Here is a 20,036-nt window from a genome sequence, read left to right on the forward strand (position 1 = left end):
CCCTCACTGCCACTTTGGGTGCAACCCTAATATCCAATCCAGTGGGATCAGGATAGTTTGTAGGATCCCCTAATAAAGTATAGGACGTCTGAAGTACAAGTGTCCTGTAGCATATCCCCGTTATAGTGTTACCCAAACTGTGGCTCTCTTTAGCTGTTGCAAAACTACAACTCCCAGCATGCCCGGACAGCCGTTGGCTGTCCGGGCATGCTGAGAGTTGTAGTTTTGCAACATCTGGAGGACCACATCTGGAGGACCACCGCTGATCTAAAGCATTGTTCTCCCACTTATTGATCTCCAACTGCTGCAAAACTACAACTCCCAGCATGCTGGGTGGGCTGAGAGTTGTATTTTTGCAACATCTGGAGAGCTGCAATTTGGAGACCACTAATCTAGACCAATGTCCCTTAACTCATGGCTCTCCAGCTGTTGCAAAACTACAACTCCCAGGATGTCCGGGACAATCAGTGGCTGTCCAGGCATGCCGAGAGTTGAAGTTTCGCAACATCTGGAGGACCACAATTTGGAGACTGCTGATTTACAGCATTGTTCTCCAACTTCTGCACAACTAAAACTCCCAAGATATCCAGAGTCATTGGCTGCCAGGGCATGCTGAAAGTTGTAGTTTTTGCAACATCTGGAGGACCACAGTTTGAAGACCGCTGATCTAAACTTATGGTTCTCAAGCTGCTGCATAACTACATCTCCCAGCATGCCGAACATGCTGGGAGTTGTAGTTTTACAACAGCTGGAGGCTCCCTGGTTAGGGACAACTGGAGTGTCACTATTTGGAGACCTCTGATCTAAAAGGAGATCAATGGATGTCCGGAAATGCTGAAAATCTGCGGGTTCAAAGTTCGGAGACCGCTAGTTTAGAGCAATGTACCCCATTTCACAACTATCTCTCTGTTGCAAAACTACAACTCCCAGCATGCTCGGACAGCCTTGTGCAACATCTGGTGGACCACAGTTTGGAGACCGCTGATTTAGAGCAATGTCATGACTCTCCAGCAATTGCAAAACTACAACTCCCAGCATGCCCGGGCAGCCAAAGGCAATGGTTGCCAATCTATGGATCTCCAGCTGCTTCCAAACCTACAACTCTCATCGTGTCCTGGCATCTTTCTAGTTTCGCAACAGCTGGAGAGTCACTTTTCAGGGAGTGCTGCTCTATAGGCTGCTATAAATATCCGCAGATGAATTGCGCTCCGCGGATGGAATATTTCTCTTTCCGGCGGCTATGGACATTACGCCAAATAGTAAATTACTAGAGACAACTGGATGTTCGGCTTTTATGATCAAAGTCCCAGAGATGACGGCAAACGAAACACTGCAAACAATAAGCAGAGAGTCGGGACATCAAATACATATTAGTCTGCGGCTCCTGATACAACGTGACACATAAAAGATTCCGCTATATAACAGTATTGTGCGTCCGGCGGAGCTGCCAGGTAAGAGAAAGCGCTGGGGGTCAAAGGCTCCTAAAGGGAATGGATGGCGGGAGATGAATCGGGATTTACTGTGTTATACAAAGACCGTTCGCTATATGTATCACTTGTATACAGGCGACCTGTGACCCCCATACAAGGACACTGAGGCGGGATCCCTGACCTGATGTATCCATGGGAACGCAGTAAATGTATCCAGTATAACCAGGACTATACAGGAACACAACTCCCAGGAGGAGGATGGATACATAGTCACATGGATTCCGACCTCATGGTAGATTTGCAACATCTGGAGGGCCACAATATTGAGACAGCTGATCTAGAGCAATGTTACTGTACTTATCGGTCTCCAACTATCGCAAAACTACAACTCCCAGCATGCACGAACAGGCAGCTATTGGCGGTTTGGGCATGCTGAGAGTTGTAGTTTTGCAACATCCGGAGGGTCACAGCTTTGGAACAGCTAATCTAAAGAAATGATTTCTAACGAATGGCTTTCAGGCTATTGCATAACTACAACTCTCAGCATGCCCAGAGAGCCAAAGGCTGACCAGACATGCTGAGAGTTGTTGTTTTGCAAAATGGCGAGAACCTCTGTTTGGAAACAGCTGATCTAAAGCAATGTTCCCTAACACATAGCTCGCCAGCTGTTGCAAAACTACAACTCCCAACATGCGCGGGCAGCCTAAGGCACCAATTAGAGAGCGAGGAAAAAAGGAACATTGCTCTAGATCAGCGATCTTCAAACTGGGGCCCTCCAGATGTTGCAAAACTACCACTCTCAGGATGCCCGGACAGCCAATGACTGCTTGGGCATGCTGGAAGATGTAGTGGATTTGCAACAGCTGGAGAGTCATAAAAAGGGGATCATTTGCTCTACATGGGCAGTCTCCAAAACTGTGGCTCCCCAGATGTTTCCATTGTCTGTCCGGATATGCTGAGAGTTGTAGTTTTGCAACATCGAGAGAGAGACACAGTTTGGGTACTGCTGATCTTGGATGGAGGATGTTGAGGGTCTGGGGTGGAAGGGTCACAAGCTGCCCCTTACCAAAAGCTCCTTTGCACTAGTGGCATTGTGAAGAGCCCCCTGAGGAAGCCATGTGGTGAAACATGTTGAGGTCTGGAATGGAGGCTATGGCCACAGCCCATCCCTTACCTAAGCTCCTTTGCTCTAGCGGCAAATATGAAGAACCCACTGAGGACACCGTGGAGTGAAACACGTGGTGGGGGCTGTGGTCACTGAGACAGGAAGTGATGTCATTTGATTGGCAGATGCAGACAGGAGAAGTAGGAGACATCCGATAGAGGTAAGAGGCAGTGGGCTGGTGCAAAACTACAACTCCCAGCATGCCCGGACAGCCGAAGGCTGTCCGGGCATGCTGGGAGTTGTAGTTTTGCAACCACTATAAGCATCTTGGTTAGGAAACGCTGCTCTAACCCTTACGCGGATGGCAGGGGATGGATAAAACCGATGATCTTTATAATTTGTGAGATATTAGTTTTATTGCTAAAATGGCAATTTCCGTCATACGGCGGCTTAGTGGTGAGTGTGCGGAGCCGCCGCCGCCGCTGAAGACGGAACCAAGGCGCACAAATTATTTGCAGTGTGGGCACGGAGTGTGGCAGAGGTACAGTAACACGAGCCCATACATTCTCCGTCATAAATTAATATGTCATTCACACTGTAAATAAATGAGATTTATATCCGGAGCGGCGGCGCCCGTAACAATTATTATGTGTACGGTAAGAAACTCATTACCTGCAGATATTCCTCAGGGCGGCCGCGTCGCCTCTTCACCGAGTCACAACAACAACAACGGCGAAGCCAAAAGCCACAAACTGCAAATAAAGACGAGGAGACGAATGGAGAAACCTGTCGGGACGACAGCCGGGGGGCCGGGCGCAATCATCAACGCTGCAAATGGAAAAAGGTACAAAAAAATGGCAAGGAAAAATAGGGAAAAGTTTTCGGACAAGAAGATATTCGGCGCCAAGTCATGACCAGAATTTGGTGTGTATGATTGGGGCGGTAGATGATACACTAGAAGCTTAGATACATATGTATCACAGACAGTATCACACGTTTGTATGATTGGGGCGGTAGATGATACACTAGAAGCTTTGATACAATGTATCACAGACAGTATCACACGTTTGTATGATTGGGGAGGTAGATGATACACTAGAAGCTTAGATACAATGTATCACAGACAGTATCACACGTTTGTATGATTGGGGCGGTAGATGATACACTAGAAGCTTTGATACAATGTATCACAGACAGTATCACACATGTGTATGATGGGGGTGGTAGATGATACATTAGAAGCTTAGATACAATGTATCACGGACTATCACACATGTATGATGGGGCGGTAGATGATACACTAGAAGCTTAGATACAACGCTCGGCAGACAGTATTACATGTGTATGATGGGGGCAGTAGATGATACACCAGAAGCTTAGATACATGTGCAGCAGACAGTATCACATGTGTGTATGATGGGGGCGATAGATGATACACCAGAAGCTTAGATACAATGCTCAGCAGACAGTATCACACGTGTGTATGATGGGGGCGATAGATTATACACCAGAAGCTTAGATACAATGCTCAGCAGACAGTATTACATGTGTGTATGATGGGGGCGATAGATGATACACCAGAAGCTTAGATACAATGCTCAGCAGACAGTATTACATGTGTGTATGATGGGGGCGATAGATGATACACCAGAAGCTTAGATACAATGCTCAGCAGACAGTATTACATGTGTGTATGATGGGGGCGATAGATGATACACCAGAAGCTTAGATACAATGCTCAGCAGACAGTATCATACGTGTGTATGATGGGGGTGGTAGTGGTACAGAGGACGCAGAGACTTGATCACACACCAGATGCTTAGATACAATGCAGTTAGACAGTATCACACACAATGGAATTAGATACAGCAGCTCAGTAGACCGTATCACACATAAAGACTGATCGCTCAATGATTTTTCCTCCTTTCTCACCTGTATGAAAAAATCCAACTAAATATGGAAAGAAAAACCCCAGAGAATAAGACTGAAGAGTCGTGAAATCCTTTAATGTGTCACAATTCTGCTGGTGAGAAGCAAATGTCCGATCCTGGGAAGACGTATTACAACGTGCGAACACTTCACCAGAAGATGAGATCACCAAGAGAGTCATAACATTACTGATCCTGAGTTATATCCTGTATTATACCCCAGAGCTGTACTCACTATTCTGCTGGTGAGGTCACTGTGTACATACATTACATTACTTATCCTGTACTGATCCTGAGTTATATCCTGTATTATACCCCAGAGCTGTACTCACTATTCTGCTGGTGAGGTCACTGTGTACATACATTACATTACTTATCCTGTACTGATCCTGAGTTATATCCTGTATTATACTCCAGAGCTGCACTCACTATTCTGCTGGTGAGATCACTGTGTACATACATTACATTACTTATCCTGTACTGATCCTGAGTTATATCCTGTATTATACTCCAGAGCTGTACTCACTATTCTGCTGGTGAGATCACTGTGTACATACATTACATTACTGATCCTGAGTTATATCCTGTATTATACTCCAGAGCTGTACTCACTATTCTGCTGGTGAGATCACTGTGTACATACATTACATTACTTATCCTGTACTGATCCTGAGTTATATCCTGTATTATACCCCAGAGCTGTACTCACTATTCTGCTGGTGAGGTCACTGTGTACATACATTACATTACTTATCCTGTACTGATCCTGAGTTATATCCTGTATTATACTCCAGAGCTGTACTCACTATTCTGCTGGTGAGATCACTGTGTACATACATTACATTACTTATCCTGTACTGATCCTGAGTTATATCCTGTATTATACTCCAGAGCTGTACTCACTATTCTGCTGGTGAGGTCACTGTGTATATACATTACATTACTTATCCTGTACTGATCCTGATTATATCCTGTATTATACTCCAGAGCTGTACTCACTATTCTGCTGGTGAGGTCACTGTGTACATACATTACATTACTTATCCTGTACTGATCCTGAGTTATATCCTGTATTATACCCCAGAGATGTACTCACTATTCTGCTGGTGAGATCACTGTGTATATACATTACATTACTTATCCTGTACTGATCCTGAGTTATATCCTGTATTATACTCCAGAGCTGTACTCACTATTCTGCTGGTGAGGTCACTGTGTACATACATTACTTATCCTGTACTGATCCTGATTATATCCTGTATTATACTCCAGAGCTGTACTCACTATTCTGCTGGTGAGGTCACTGTGTACATACATTACATTACTTATCCTGTACTGATCCTGAGTTATATCCTGTATTATACCCCAGAGATGTACTCACTATTCTGCTGGTGAGATCACTGTGTATATACATTACATTACTTATCCTGTACTGATCCTGAGTTATATCCTGTATTATACTCCAGAGCTGCACTCACTATTCTGCTGGTGAGGTCACTGTGTACATACATTACATTACTTATCCTGTGCTGATCCTGAGTTATATCCTGTATTATACCCCAGAGCTGTACTCACTATTCTGCTGGTGAGGTCACTGTGTACATACATTACATTACTTATCCTGTACTGATCCTGAGTTATATCCTGTATTATACTCCAGAGCTTTACTCACTACTCTGCTGGTGAGGTCACTGTGTACATACATTACTGATCCTGTACTGATCCTGAGTTATATCCTGTATTATACTCCAGAGCTGTACTCACTATTCTGCTGGTGAGGTCACTGTGTACATACATTACATTACTTATCCTGTACTGATCCTGAGTTATATCCTGTATTATACCCCAGAGCTGTACTCGCTACTCTGCTGGTGGGGGTCTCTGTATCTGTGTTGCCCCTGATAAGCTGGTTACCGCCCTTGTGGCCCCCTTTAGAGCAGTCAGGATGTCTGTAATGTCCGCTCCCTAAATACCTCCAGAACATTTTATTTTTGAGTTCCTGACAGTTCAATAATTGAGTTTTTCTTCCTTTTGCCTAGAAACAAATCTCCGCCAGTTTCTTGAGTTCTGTGGAAGTCGGAGTTTTGATTAATACGCAGCGGAGGGTCGTCAGCCGGCAGCACAATGAATGTAGAGCGGACACTGGGGGCGCACACGCCACAATTAACCCCTTCTATTCATCTAGCATGCTGAATGTACACGTGTGAATGGAGGCCAAGGACACGCAGAGGTCACAGCTCCAATAATCCATGTATCTGAGATGGTGGAAGTATAAAGTATGGAGTAACGGTGATGACAGAAGAGTAGGCACTAGGGATGGCGGCTTCTGTATAGCATGAAGGGTTCTTCAAAGATTAACATTTAACTCTTTAAATCTAAATATTCATTATACTGCAGACCTGGTACCTATTTATGCTCCAGCCACCTCCAGAGCTGCACTCAAAATCCTGCTGCTGCTACTACAACCTGTCTGTAGCTGACATCTGCACAGTAAATGGCCCACAATGCACTGAGCTAAGAATGACAAAGAACGCAGCTCTGGCAGGGACTGGAGTATAAGGCGACTTTCACACTATAGAATTTCTCCATTTTAAAGGCCCATTATAGTGTTCCGTTAAGGAAACCCTTAAAAACGGCCATTACTAAATCCCATACAAGTCTATGGGCTTTTGTGATTATGACCGGTTAATACCCGTTATGAATAATGGACATTATTTAGTGACGGGAGAAAAAACGGTACATGCTCCAATTTTCTACCGTCACAAAATAACGTCCTTTATTCATAACGGCATTAATGGGTCATAACGGCTAATCACAAAATCCCATAGACTTGATTGGGATTTTGTAAAGGCCATACGGGATTTTGGAACGTCCGTTTAACAGCCGGTTTTAAGGGTTTCCTTAATGGAACATTATAACGGGTCTTTAAAACAAAGAAATTATATAGTGTGAAAGCTGCCTAAGACCGAAACGCAAGAGCAGTGAAGTAAGTTAATACAGCTCTGGCAGGGACTGGAGTGTTCACACCTACAATTATCCTGGGCTGTCAATACTCAGTAATCCAGATCAGGAGAGGCGGGTGCAGACATTGTGGGAGGACAGAGAGTAATAAAAGGAAGGAGCAGCAGCACAGAGTATTTCAGGAGAGGAGTGTACTGATCATGTGGAGGTCACAGGGTGAGAGTTATATAGTGGAGGAGCAGGGTCCACAGCAGTACAGAGTATACAGGAGAGGAGTGTGCTGATCATGTGGAGGTCACAGGGTGAGAGGTATATAGTGGAGGAGCAGGGTCCACAGCAGTACAGAGTATTTCAGAGAGGAGTGTACTGATCATGTGGAGGTCACAGGGTGAGAGTTATATAGTGGAGGAGCAGGGTCCACAGCAGCACAGAGTATTTCAGAGAGGAGTGTACTGATCATGTGGAGGTCACAGGGTGAGAGTTATATAGTGGAGGAGCAGGGTCCACAGCAGTACAGAGTATACAGGAGAGGAGTGTACTGATCATGTGGGAGGTCACAGGGTGAGAGTTATATAGTGGAGGAGCAGGGTCCACAGCAGTACAGAGTATTTCAGGAGAGGAGTGTACTGATCACATGGAGGTCACAGGGTGAGAGTTATATAGTGGAGGAGCAGGGTCCACAGCAGTACAGAGTATTTCAGGAGAGGAATGTACTGATCATGTGGTGGTCACAGGGTGAGAGTTATATAGTGGAGGAGCAGGGTCCACAGCGGTACAGAGTATTTCAGGAGAGGAATGTACTGATCATATGGTGGTCACAGGGTGAGAGTTATATAGTGGAGGAGCAGGGTCCACAGCAGTACAGAGTATTTCAGAGAGGAGTGTACTGATCATGTGGAGGTCACAGGGTGAGAGTTATATAGTGGAGGAGCAGAGTCCACAGCAGTACAGAGTATGTCAGAGAGGAGTGTACTGATCATGTGGAGGTCACAGGGTGAGAGTTATATAGTAGAGGAGCAGGGTCCACAGCCGTACAGAGTACTTCAGAGAGGAGTGTACTGATCATGTGGAGGTCACAGGGTGAGAGTTATATAGTGGAGGAGCAGGGTCCACAGCAGTACAGAGTATACAGGAGAGGAGTGTACTGATCATGTGGGAGGTCACAGGGTGAGTTATATAGTGGAGGAGCAGAGTCCACAGCAGTACAGAGTATTTCAGAGAGGAGTGTACTGATCATGTGGAGGTCACAGGGTGAGAGTTATATAGTGGAGGAGCAGGGTCCACAGCAGTACAGAGTATTTCAGGAGAGGAGTGTGCTGATCATGTGGAGGTCACAGGGTGAGAGTTATATAGTGGAGGAGCAGGGTCCACAGCAGCACAGAGTATTTCAGAGAGGAGTGTACTGATCATGTGGAGGTCACAGGGTGAGAGTTATATAGCAGAGGAGCAGGGTCTTCAGCAGTACAGAGTATTTCAGGAGAGGAGTGTACTGACCATGTGGAGATCACAGGGTGAGAGTTATATAGTGGAGGAGCAGGGTCCACAGCAGTACAGAATACTTCAGGAGAGGAGTGTGCTGATCATGTGGGAGGTCACAGGGTGAGGGTTATATAGTGGAGGAGCAGGGTCCACAGCAGTACAGAATACTTCAGGAGAGGAGTGTGCTGATCATGTGGGAGGTCACAGGGTGAGAGGTATATAGTGGAGGAGCAGGGTCCACAGCAGTACATAGTATTACAGGAGAGGAATGTACTGATCATGTGGGAGGTCACAGGGTGAGAGGTATATAGTGGAGGAGCAGGGTCCACAGCAGTACAGAGTATTACAGGAGAGGAGTGTACTGATAATGTGGAGATCACAGGGTGAGGGTTATATAGTGGAGGAGCAGGGTCCACAGCAGTACAGAGTATTTCAGGAGAGGAGTGTACTGATCATGTGGAGGTCACAGGGTGAGGGTTATATAGTGGAGGAGCAGGGTCCACAGCAGTAGAGAGTATTTCAGGAGAGGAGTGTGCTGATCATGTGGAGGTCACAGGGTGAGGGTTATATAGTGGAGGAGAAGGTTCAACAGCAGCACAGAGTATTTCAGAAAGGAGTGTGCTGATCATGTGGGAGGTCACAGGGTGAGAGTTATATAGTGGAGGAGCAGGGTCCACAGCAGTACAGAGTATTTCAGAAAGGAGTGTGCTGAATCAGTAACACACATTGATACCACTGTCTGTATGACATGCTCTTAGCATTAGCCGGAGGCGAGCAGAGTACCCGCAGATCCTCCATACCCGATATACAGCACACATGTCTACAGATGATGGAACAGGGAACTTTGATGCTTTATGCTGTTTGTGCAGAATTGTTTTTGAAGTCTAACAAAGACATGAAGAAAACGATGGGGAATATGACTGTGAAATAATCAGATAAACAGGTAGAAGTGAACACAACCTACAGTTATTATAACTCTGACAGCTCACCTCTAGGCACAATACATTATAAGAGGAAGGCATCAAAGAGACTACAGGTATATACAGGTACTCATCTCTCCTACTGACACAATTCTATAGTCACCCAGAGGGAGTCTACAGAGCTGTACAGGTCTGTGGAGAAGAGGGGTCTGTGGAGAAGAGGGGTCTGTGGAGAAGAGGGGTCTGTGGAGGGGAGGGGTCTGTGGAGAAGAGGGGTCTGTGGAGAAGAGGGGTCTGTGGAGAAGAGGGGTCTGTGGAGAAGAGGGGTCTGTGGAGAAGAGTGGTCTGTGGAGAAGAGGGGTCTGTGGAGAAGAGGGGTCTGTGGAGAAGAGGGGTCTGTGGAGAAGAGGGGTCTGTGGAGAAGAGGGGTCTGTGGAGAAGAGGGGTCTGTGGAGAAGAGGGGTCTGTGGAGAAGAGGGGTCTGTGGAGAAGAGGGGTCTGTGGAGAAGAGGGGTCTGTGGAGAAGAGGGGTCTGTGGAGAAGAGGGGTCTGTGGAGAAGAGGGGTCTGTGGAGAAGAGGGGTCTGTGGAGAAGAGGGGTCTGTGGAGAAGAGGGGCCTGTGGAGAAGAGGGGCCTGTGGAGAAGAGGGGCCTGTGGAGAAGAGGGGCCTGTGGAGAAGAGGGGCCTGTGGAGAGGAGGGGCCTGTGGAGGGGAGGGGCCTGTGGAGGGGAGGGGCCTGTGAAGGGGAGGGGCCTGTGAAGGGGAGGGGCCTGTAGAGGAGGGTCTGTGAAGGGGAGGGGTCTGTGAAGGGGAGGGGTCAGTGAAGGGGAGGGGTCAGTGAAGGGGAGGGGTCAGTGAAGGGGAGGGGTCAGTGAAGGGGAGGGGTCTGTAGAGGAGCGGCCTGTGAAGGGGAGGCGTCTGTAGAGGAGCGGTCTGTGAAGGGGAGGGGTCTGTGAAGGGGAGGGGTCTGTGAAGGGGAGGGGTCTGTGAAGGGGAGGGGTCTGTGAAGGGGAGGGGTCTGTGAAGGGGAGGGGTCTATAGAGGAGCGGTCTGTGAAGGGGAGGGGTCTGTAGAGGAGAGGGGTCTGTAGAGGAGCGGTGTCTGTGAAGGGGAGGTGTCTGTGAAGGGGAGGTGTCTGTGAAGGGGAGGTGTCTGTGAAGGGGAGGTGTCTGTGAAGGGGAGGTGTCTGTGAAGGGGAGGTGTCTGTGAAGGGGAGGTGTCTGTGAAGGGGAGGTGTCTGTGAAGGGGAGGTGTCTGTGAAGGGGAGGGGTCCATAGAGGGGGAGGCCGCTCCATCCCTCTATACACTGCGGCTCTCTCAGCCATCATTCCAGAAGAATCCCGGAGAGGCGCTGGTCGGAGCTGCAATCCTATTCCCGCAGCTCACAGTGGATGTAAGTGGTAAATGGGTCAGTGGATCCTGTGCAGTGATCAGACCCCGCACATCGCCTCCTGACAAGAGACCCCGCACATCGCCTCCTGACAACAGACCCCGCACATCGCCTCCTGACAGCAGACCCCGCACATCGCCTCCTGACAACAGACCCCGCACATCGCCTCCTGACAGCAGACCCCGCACATCGCCTCCTGACAACAGACCCCGCACATCGCCTCCTGACAACAGACCCCGCACATCGCCTCCTGACAACAGACCCCGCACATCGCCTCCTGACAACAGACCCCGCACATCGCCTCCTGACAACAGACCCCGCACATCGCCTCCTGACAACAGACCCCGCACATCGCCTCCTGACAACAGACCCCGCACATCGCCTCCTGACAGCAGACCCCGCACATCGCCTCCTGACAACAGACCCCGCACATCGCCTCCTGACAACAGACCCCGCACATCGCCTCCTGACAACAGACCCCGCACATCGCCTCCTGACAACAGACCCCGCACATCGCCTCCTGACAGCAGACCCCGCACATCGCCTCCTGACAACAGACCCCGCACATCGCCTCCTGACAACAGACCCCGCACATCGCCTCCTGACAACAGACCCCGCACATCGCCTCCTGACAACAGACCCCGCACATCGCCTCCTGACAACAGACCCCGCACATCGCCTCCTGACAGCAGACCCCGCACATCGCCTCCTGACAACAGACCCCGCACATCGCCTCCTGACAACAGACCCCGCACATCGCCTCCTGACAACAGACCCCGCACATCGCCTCCTGACAACAGACCCCGCACATCGCCTCCTGACAACAGACCCCGCACATCGCCTCCTGACAGCAGACCCCGCACATCGCCTCCTGACAACAGACCCCGCACATCGCCTCCTGACAACAGACCCCGCACATCGCCTCCTGACAACAGACCCCGCACATCGCCTCCTGACAACAGACCCCGCACATCGCCTCCTGACAACAGACCCCGCACATCGCCTCCTGACAGCAGACCCCGCACATCGCCTCCTGACAACAGACCCCGCACATCGCCTCCTGACAACAGACCCCGCACATCGCCTCCTGACAACAGACCCCGCACATCGCCTCCTGACAACAGACCCCGCACATCGCCTCCTGACAGCAGACCCCGCACATCGCCTCCTGACAACAGACCCCGCACATCGCCTCCTGACAACAGACCCCGCACATCGCCTCCTGACAACAGACCCCGCACATCGCCTCCTGACAACAGACCCGCACATCGCCTCCTGACAACAGACCCGCACATCGCCTCCTGACAACAGACCCCGCACATCGCCTCCTGACAACAGACCCCGCACATCGCCTCCTGACAACAGACCCCGGGCCGCCACATAGTACTGATCCATACAGACAGGTAGTGACAGCAAAACTGCTAACAAGGTGCCTGCTGTATACAGGGGCATATTACTATAGGTCACTGTGCTGCTGTATACAGGGGTATATTACTATAGGTCACTGTGCTGCTGTATACAGGGGTGTATTACTATAGGTCACTGTGCTGCTGTATACAGGGGTATATTACTATAGGTCACTGTGCTGCTGTATACAGGGGCATATTACTATAGGTCACTGTGCTGCTGTATACAGGGGCATATTACTATAGGTCACTGTGCTGCTGTATACAGGGGTATATTACTATAGGTCACTGTGCTGCTGTATACAGGGGTATATCGCTATATATCATGTCTATTATCTATCTCATCTCATATCTATCTATCTCTCTCTCTCTCATATCTATCTCTCATATCTATCTCATATCTATCTCATCTCTCTCTCTCTCTCTCTCATCTCTCTCTCTCTCTCTCATATCTCTCTCTCTCATATCTCTCTCATATCTCTCTCATATCTCTCTCATATCTCTCTCATACCTATCTCATATCTCTCTCATACCTATCTCATATCTCTCTCATACCTATCTCTCTCTCTCATACCTATCTATCTATCTATCTATCTATCTCATTTCTATCTATCTCATATCTCTCTATCTATCTATCTATCTATCTCATATCTATCTATCTATCTATCTATCTCTCATATCTATCTATCTATCTATCTATCTATCTACCTCCTATCTATCTCATATCTCTCTATCTATCTCATATCTCTCTATCTATCTATCTCATATCTATCTATCTATCTACCTCCTATCTATCTCATATCTCTCTATCTATCTCATATCTCTCTATCTATCTATCTCATATCTCTCTATCTATCTATCTCATATCTCTCTATCTATCTATCTCATATCTCTCTATCTATCTATCTCATATCTCTCTATCTATCTATCTCATATCTCTCTATCTATCTATCTCATATCTCTCTATCTATCTACCTCCTATCTATCTCATATCTCTCTATCTATCTCATATCTCTCTATCTATCTCATATCTCTCTCATATCTATCTCTCTCTCTCTCATATCTATCTCTCTCTCTCTCATATCTCTCTCTCTCTCATATCTCTCTCTCTCTCATATCTCTCTCTCTCTCATATCTCTCTCTCTCTCATATCTCTCTCTCTCTCATATCTCTCTCTCTCTCATATCTCTCTCTCTCTCATATCTCTCTCTCTCTCATATCTCTCTCTCTCATATCTCTCTCTTTCATATCTCTCTCTCTCATATCTCTCTCTCTCATATCTATCTCTCTCTCTCATATCTCTCTCTCTCATATCTCTCTCTCTCATATCTCTCTCTCTCATATCTCTCTCTCTCATATCTCTCTCTCTCATATCTCTCTCTCTCATATCTCTCTCTCTCATATCTCTCTCTCTCATATCTCTCTCTCTCTCATATCTCTCTCTCTCTCATATCTCTCTCTCTCATATCTATCTCTCTCTCTCATATCTCTCTCTCTCATATCTCTCTCTCTCATATCTCTCTCTCTCATATCTCTCTCTCATATCTCTCTCTCTCATATCTCTCTCTCTCATATCTCTCTCTCTCATATCTCTCTCTCTCATATCTCTCTCTCTCATATCTCTCTCTCTCTCTCTCTCATATCTCTCTCTCTCTCTCTCATATCTCTCTCATATCTCTCTCATATCTCTCTCATATCTCTCTCATATCTCTCTCATATCTCTCTCATATCTCTCTCATATCTCTCTCATATCTCTCTCATATCTCTCTCATACCTATCTCTCTCTCTCATACCTATCTCTCTCTCTCATACCTATCTATCTATCTCATTTCTATCCATCTCATATCTATCTATCCATCTCATATCTATCTATCCATCTCATATCTATCTATCCATCTCATATCTATCTATCTATCTCATATCTATCTATCTCATATCTCTCTATCTATCTATCTATCTATCTATCTCTCATATCTATCTATCTATCTATCTCTCATATCTATCTATCTATCTATTTATCTCCTATCCATCTATCTACCTCCTATCTATCTCATATCTCTCTATCTATCTCATATCTATCTATCTATCTATCTCATATCTCTCTATCTATCTCATATCTCTCTATCTATCTCATATCTATCTATCTATCTCATATCTATCTATCTCATATCTCTCTATCTATCTCATATCTCTCTATCTATCTCATATCTCTCTATCTATCTCATATCTCTCTATCTATCTCATATCTCTCTATCTCATATCTCTCTATCTCATATCTCTCTATCTCATATCTATCTATCTCATATCTATCTCATATCTATCTATCTATCTATCTCTCTCTCATATCTATCTATCTCTCTCTCATATCTCTCTATCTCATATCTCTCTATCTATCTATCTATGAGACCCCCGCTCCTCGTGTTCCTGCAGCCTCCCCTCCTCTTCCTCTTCTCCTCTGTGTCCATCTCTCCTGCTGCTTCTATTCACTGCTGGAAAACGAAACATTTAAATATCTTCATTTAAATGTAAATTTGCCCCTTTTTTCCTTCTTCCAATCTAGCGATATTGCTGCCAGTATCACCCGACGCTCCGTGCCTTAATGCAACATTTACTCCTCTTTAATTCAAGTCTCTTTTTACTTCACTAACTTTGGATTTCCCACTGAACGGCCTAAACTGAGTCATGGACATAAAAACCTGTGGACCTGAGCCTGTGCTGAACCACAACTCCCAGCATGCCCAGCTGCAACTGAGGCTTCCTGGGGCTTATAAAATGACAATAATACATCTAAGACTATGAATTCATATCCTCCAATTTACAACACTAGAAACCCCCTACAGTTTCCTAACCAGGGAGCCTCCAGCTGTTGTAAAACTACAACTCCCAGCATGTCCAGACAGCATTAGTGTTTCCCAATGAGTGTGCCTCCAGCTGTTGCAAAACTACAAGTCAAAGCATGCTTGAACAGACCCAGTTTTCCCTATCAGTGTGTCTCCAGCTGTTGCTAATATACAACTCTCAGCATGCCTGGACAGCTTCAGTGTATTGCATCGTGTATTGCATCGAGTGTGCCTCCAGCTGTTGCAAAACTACAACTCCTAGCATGCCCAGACAGCCTCAGTGTTTCCCAAACAGCGTGCCTCCAGCTGTTACAAAACTACAACTCCCAACATGCCTGGACAACCTCAGTGTTCCCAATCAGTATGCTTCCAGTTGTTAAAAAAACTACAACTACCAGCATTCCCAGACAGCCTTAGTGTTTCCCAGTGTGCCTCCAGCTGTTGCAAAGCTACAATTCCCAGCATGCCCAACACAGAACCTGTCAAGACACAGAATTTCTCATTACACCGGACAGCTTCAGTGCATTGCAACGAGTGTGCCTCCAGCTGTTGCAAAACTACAACTCCCAACATGCCTGGACAACCTCAGTGTTCCCAATCAGTATGCTTCCAGTTGTTAAAAAACTACAAACTACCAGCATTCCCAGACAGCCTTAGTGTTTCCCAAGCAGTGTGCCTCCAGCTGTTACAAAACTACAACTCCCAGCATGCCCGTACAGCTTCAGCGTATTGCATCGAGTGTGCCTCCAGCTGTTGCAAAACTACAACTCCTAGCATGCCCGGACAGCCTCAGTGTTTCCCAAACAGCGTGCCTCAAGCTGTTACAAAACTACAACTCCCAACATGCCTGGACAACCTCAGTGTTCCCAATCAGTATGCTTCCAGTTGTTAAAAACTACAACTACCAGCATTCCCAGACAGCCTTAGTGTTTCCCAAACAGTGTGCCTCCAGCTGTTGCAAAGCTACAATTCCCAGCATGCCAGGACAGCTTCAGTGTGATGCATCAAGTGCGCCTCCAGCTGTTGCAAAACTACAAGTCCTAGTATGTCAAAAAAGCTCCAGTTTTTCCCCAATCAGTGTGTCCCACATGTTGCAAAACTACAACTCCCAGCATGCCCGGACAGCCGAAGGCTGTCCGGGCATGCTGAGAGTTGTAGTTTTGCAACAGCTGTAGGCACCCTGGTTGGAAAGCACTGGCTTAAGGTTTGTTACATTGTAACCAGTCTAGAGAATCCTGAACAGCCTCCAGACTGATACATTGTATAGAACTGTGCAGCTTGTGAATTCTGGATACATTGTAACAAACCTCCAGCCTCTGAAAGTCCTTGGATTGAACCTTTATGTTGCGGTGGGAGCCTAAAAAAAAATTCCCTTGAATAAAACGTGGAAGAACCCCCCCCCCCAAAATAAAATAAAAAAACAGCTGTCAGCGATTGTTTCTCGTGGGACGACGACAATGCCAACCTCCGAGCTTATCAAATAGAGTCACAATGGAGCGCCGCTCCGGAGGAAGGAATAAGTGTATTTTTATCTTTGAAATGATAAAATTTGCCTCTCGCCGGTTGATCGTCTTTGTGTACCCTCAGGATCCGCCACAAAAAATTACTTTTATCTTTTTCTCCCTTTCATCTGCTTCTCCCCGTTACGCTCTGACTCTGTATACTAATGGCGCTTCTCGCCCCTGCGCCAGGAATGGTAAAGGCGTCTGCGGCGGCGGCGTATTTCTCTCTGTGAAGTTAATGACTTTAGACTGCGCCCGGTGCCCGCGCCGCCTGTGACCTTGGGAGAAGTCTCTTCTGGGTGGACGCGGAGCGCTGGCAGTATATACGTGTGTGTGTGTGCGCCCGCTCCTGACAGGTAACGTGCAGATCGCTGACCGGTCGTCCGTGAACTGATGACACGTGACAGGTTCGCTCCCACCCCCCCACCCAACCTCCTCCAGGAGCTGAGCGTGCGGCAGATGCATGTTACACGGGGGTAGAGATCGACGAGACAGCGACTGCGGGGGAAATATTCTCACTTTCTTGGGATCGGGGAGTCATGTTAAATTTCGGATGAAAATATAATCTCCCACCATAAAAACCATGAGCATCATGTGTGCAGCCACAAACAACAGTACTGGACCCCCTAGTGGTGAAAACCCGAAAATCTAATGCCTAGGTCTCAAAACTGAGGCCCTCCAGCTGTTACAAAACTACAACTCTCAGCATGCCCGGACAGCCAGGAATGTCATTACTTCTATAGAAAAACTTCAGGGAAGTCTCCATACATTCCAAGGTTACATTTCACCCAATGGAAGGATGTCTTTATAATACGCTACATACATTAATGCAGCGTTTCCCAAACAGGGTGCCTCCAGCTGTTGCAAAACAACAACTCCCAGCATACCCAGACAGCCGTTGGCTGTCTGGGAATGCTGAGAGTTGTAGTTTTACAATAGATATACACTACAGCAGTGGCCTCAAAACTTTGGACCTTCAGATGTTGCAAAACTACAACCCTCACTATGCCTAAACAGTATGCTGGGAGCTGTAGTTTTGCAATATCTATACACGAGAGCAGTGGTCGGCAAACTGCGGACCCCCTATGTTACAAAACTACAACTCCCAGCATGCCTGGTAAGAGCAGTGATCTCCAAACTGTGGACCCCCTATGTTGCAAAACTACAACTTTCAGCATTCCCAGACATCCAACAGCTGTCTGGGTATGCTGGGAGTTGTAGTTTTGCTACATCTATTCACCACAGCGTTGGTTTCCAAACTGGGGACCCCCTATGTTGCAAAATGTCAACTCTTACCATGCCTGTACAGCATGCTGGGAGTTGTAGTTTTGCAATATGTATATACTACAGCAGTGGGCATGAAACTATGGACCCCCAGACCTTGCAAAACTACAACTCCCAGCAACCGCGAGCATGCTGAGAGTTGTAGTTTTGCAGTTTTTGCAACATCTAAAAGTGCACAGTTTGGAGACCACTGATCTAAGAAATCAAAAGATCAGCAATTTCCCCTTCCTGTCAATTCCTACAGGGTCTTACACAACTGGCCAAAAACCTTTCACACCTTTCTGTATTTTTCTGCAGATTTTCTGCTGGTCAGTCAATGACAAAATCTGCAGCAGAAAATCTTCAGTATAATATGCGCGTGTGAACATACACTAAGGGAATCCAGCCAATGGCAAAACTAAACCCCATGCAGCAGTCAGGGTATGATGGGAGTTTTACTTCTGAAGAGTCACAGGTTACACAACTACCATTCCCATCATGCACTGACAGGCTGGGGGACACTGTTTTATACATAAATAATATACACAGTTTTGTAACACTATGGAGTGATATATCCAGGATGATTAACACGATGCACAATTATTACAGTGAAGACTGACACTTCGACAGAGAAGTAGAAAAGAGGTAAAATGTAGTTACTCAGGGTCTGCGTAAAGATGGGTGACAACCCCTGCTGTGCTGGTCTTTAGTAGTTGTCATATGTAGATGTGTATACTGCCATATAATCTACAAGGTCACACTTATAACAATCAGAAGTAATATCACATTGCTGGACATACACAATCACTAGTAATTATGTCGTATGCCTTCTGCAGGACGTCCATCTTGGGGCGGCCATGACCCCTATTCTTGTGTATAGCAGAGGTCAGTGAATGGACTCAGTAATGTTCTGTTCACACTCAGGATCAGCGTGTACTCACCGCACAGTGGACTGGTACAGGAGGTCCTCTCTCTTGCGGTAATTCTCCATGTGAGAGTAGTTAGTAGAGAACATGGCATCGAATGTGAAGATCTTCTGTTTGATGGTTCCTCCATCCGTCACCTGGAAAGAGAGAGAGGATGTCTGGTGAGTGGTGTGTATAGTGTATAATCAATAAAGACAAGTTCACAAAATCTGACTTAATTCATAGTCTCGGTTAAGACCCCAAGGTTCAATGGTGTTAAGGCGGTTGATCCAAAATGCTGAGTTGTTTTTTCATATCTGTCTCAAATGGTGCAGTGCCCGAATAGAGGGGGCGCCCTACTGGACTTAATATTAACCAACAGACCTGACCAGAGGGGGCGCCCTACTGGACTTAATATTAACCAACAGACCTGACCAGAGGGGGCGCCCTACTGGACTTAATATTAACCAACAGACCTGACCAGAGGGGGCGCCCTACTGGACTTAATATTAACCAACAGACCTGACAGAGTAACTAATGTGTCGGTAGAAGGACACCTAGGAAATAGTGACCATAATATAATACATTATAACTTGTCGTGCAATAAGGGAATCTCTCAAGGGGCCACAAAAACAATGAACTTTAGGAAGGCAAAGTCCGATCAACTCAGAGAAGCCCTGAACAATATAAAATGGCATAATGTCCTCAAAAACAAGAATACTGACACTAAATGGGAGACTTAAAAATATCTTAAATTCTCACTGTAAGATGTAAATACCTTATGGGAATAAAAGGGTCAGAAATAAAAGAAAACCAATATGGATGAATAAAAATGTTAAGGGGGCAATAAATGACAAAAATAAAGCATTTAAACTACTAAAACAGGACGGCAGTGAAGAAGCATAAA

The 20,036-nt window shown here is 46.5% G+C and overlaps 1 protein-coding gene across 8 annotated transcripts in view; it reads right to left on the reverse strand.

Moving 5' to 3' along the window:
• IGSF21 (immunoglobin superfamily member 21) overlaps window positions 1–20,036 on the reverse strand; it is a 443,107-nt gene that overhangs the window by 239,013 nt on the left and 184,058 nt on the right. For all 8 annotated transcript variants that reach the window (XM_056544295.1, XM_056544294.1, XM_056544297.1 and 5 more), the window contains one exon: window positions 19,166–19,287. In XM_056544295.1, the coding sequence (XP_056400270.1) occupies window positions 19,166–19,287 (122 nt within the window). The remainder of the gene's footprint in view (window positions 1–19,165; window positions 19,288–20,036) is intronic.

The sequence above is a fragment of the Hyla sarda genome, chromosome 10 (assembly GCF_029499605.1).
Source record: "Hyla sarda isolate aHylSar1 chromosome 10, aHylSar1.hap1, whole genome shotgun sequence".
In the NCBI taxonomy this organism is placed as follows: Eukaryota; Metazoa; Chordata; class Amphibia; order Anura; family Hylidae; genus Hyla; species Hyla sarda.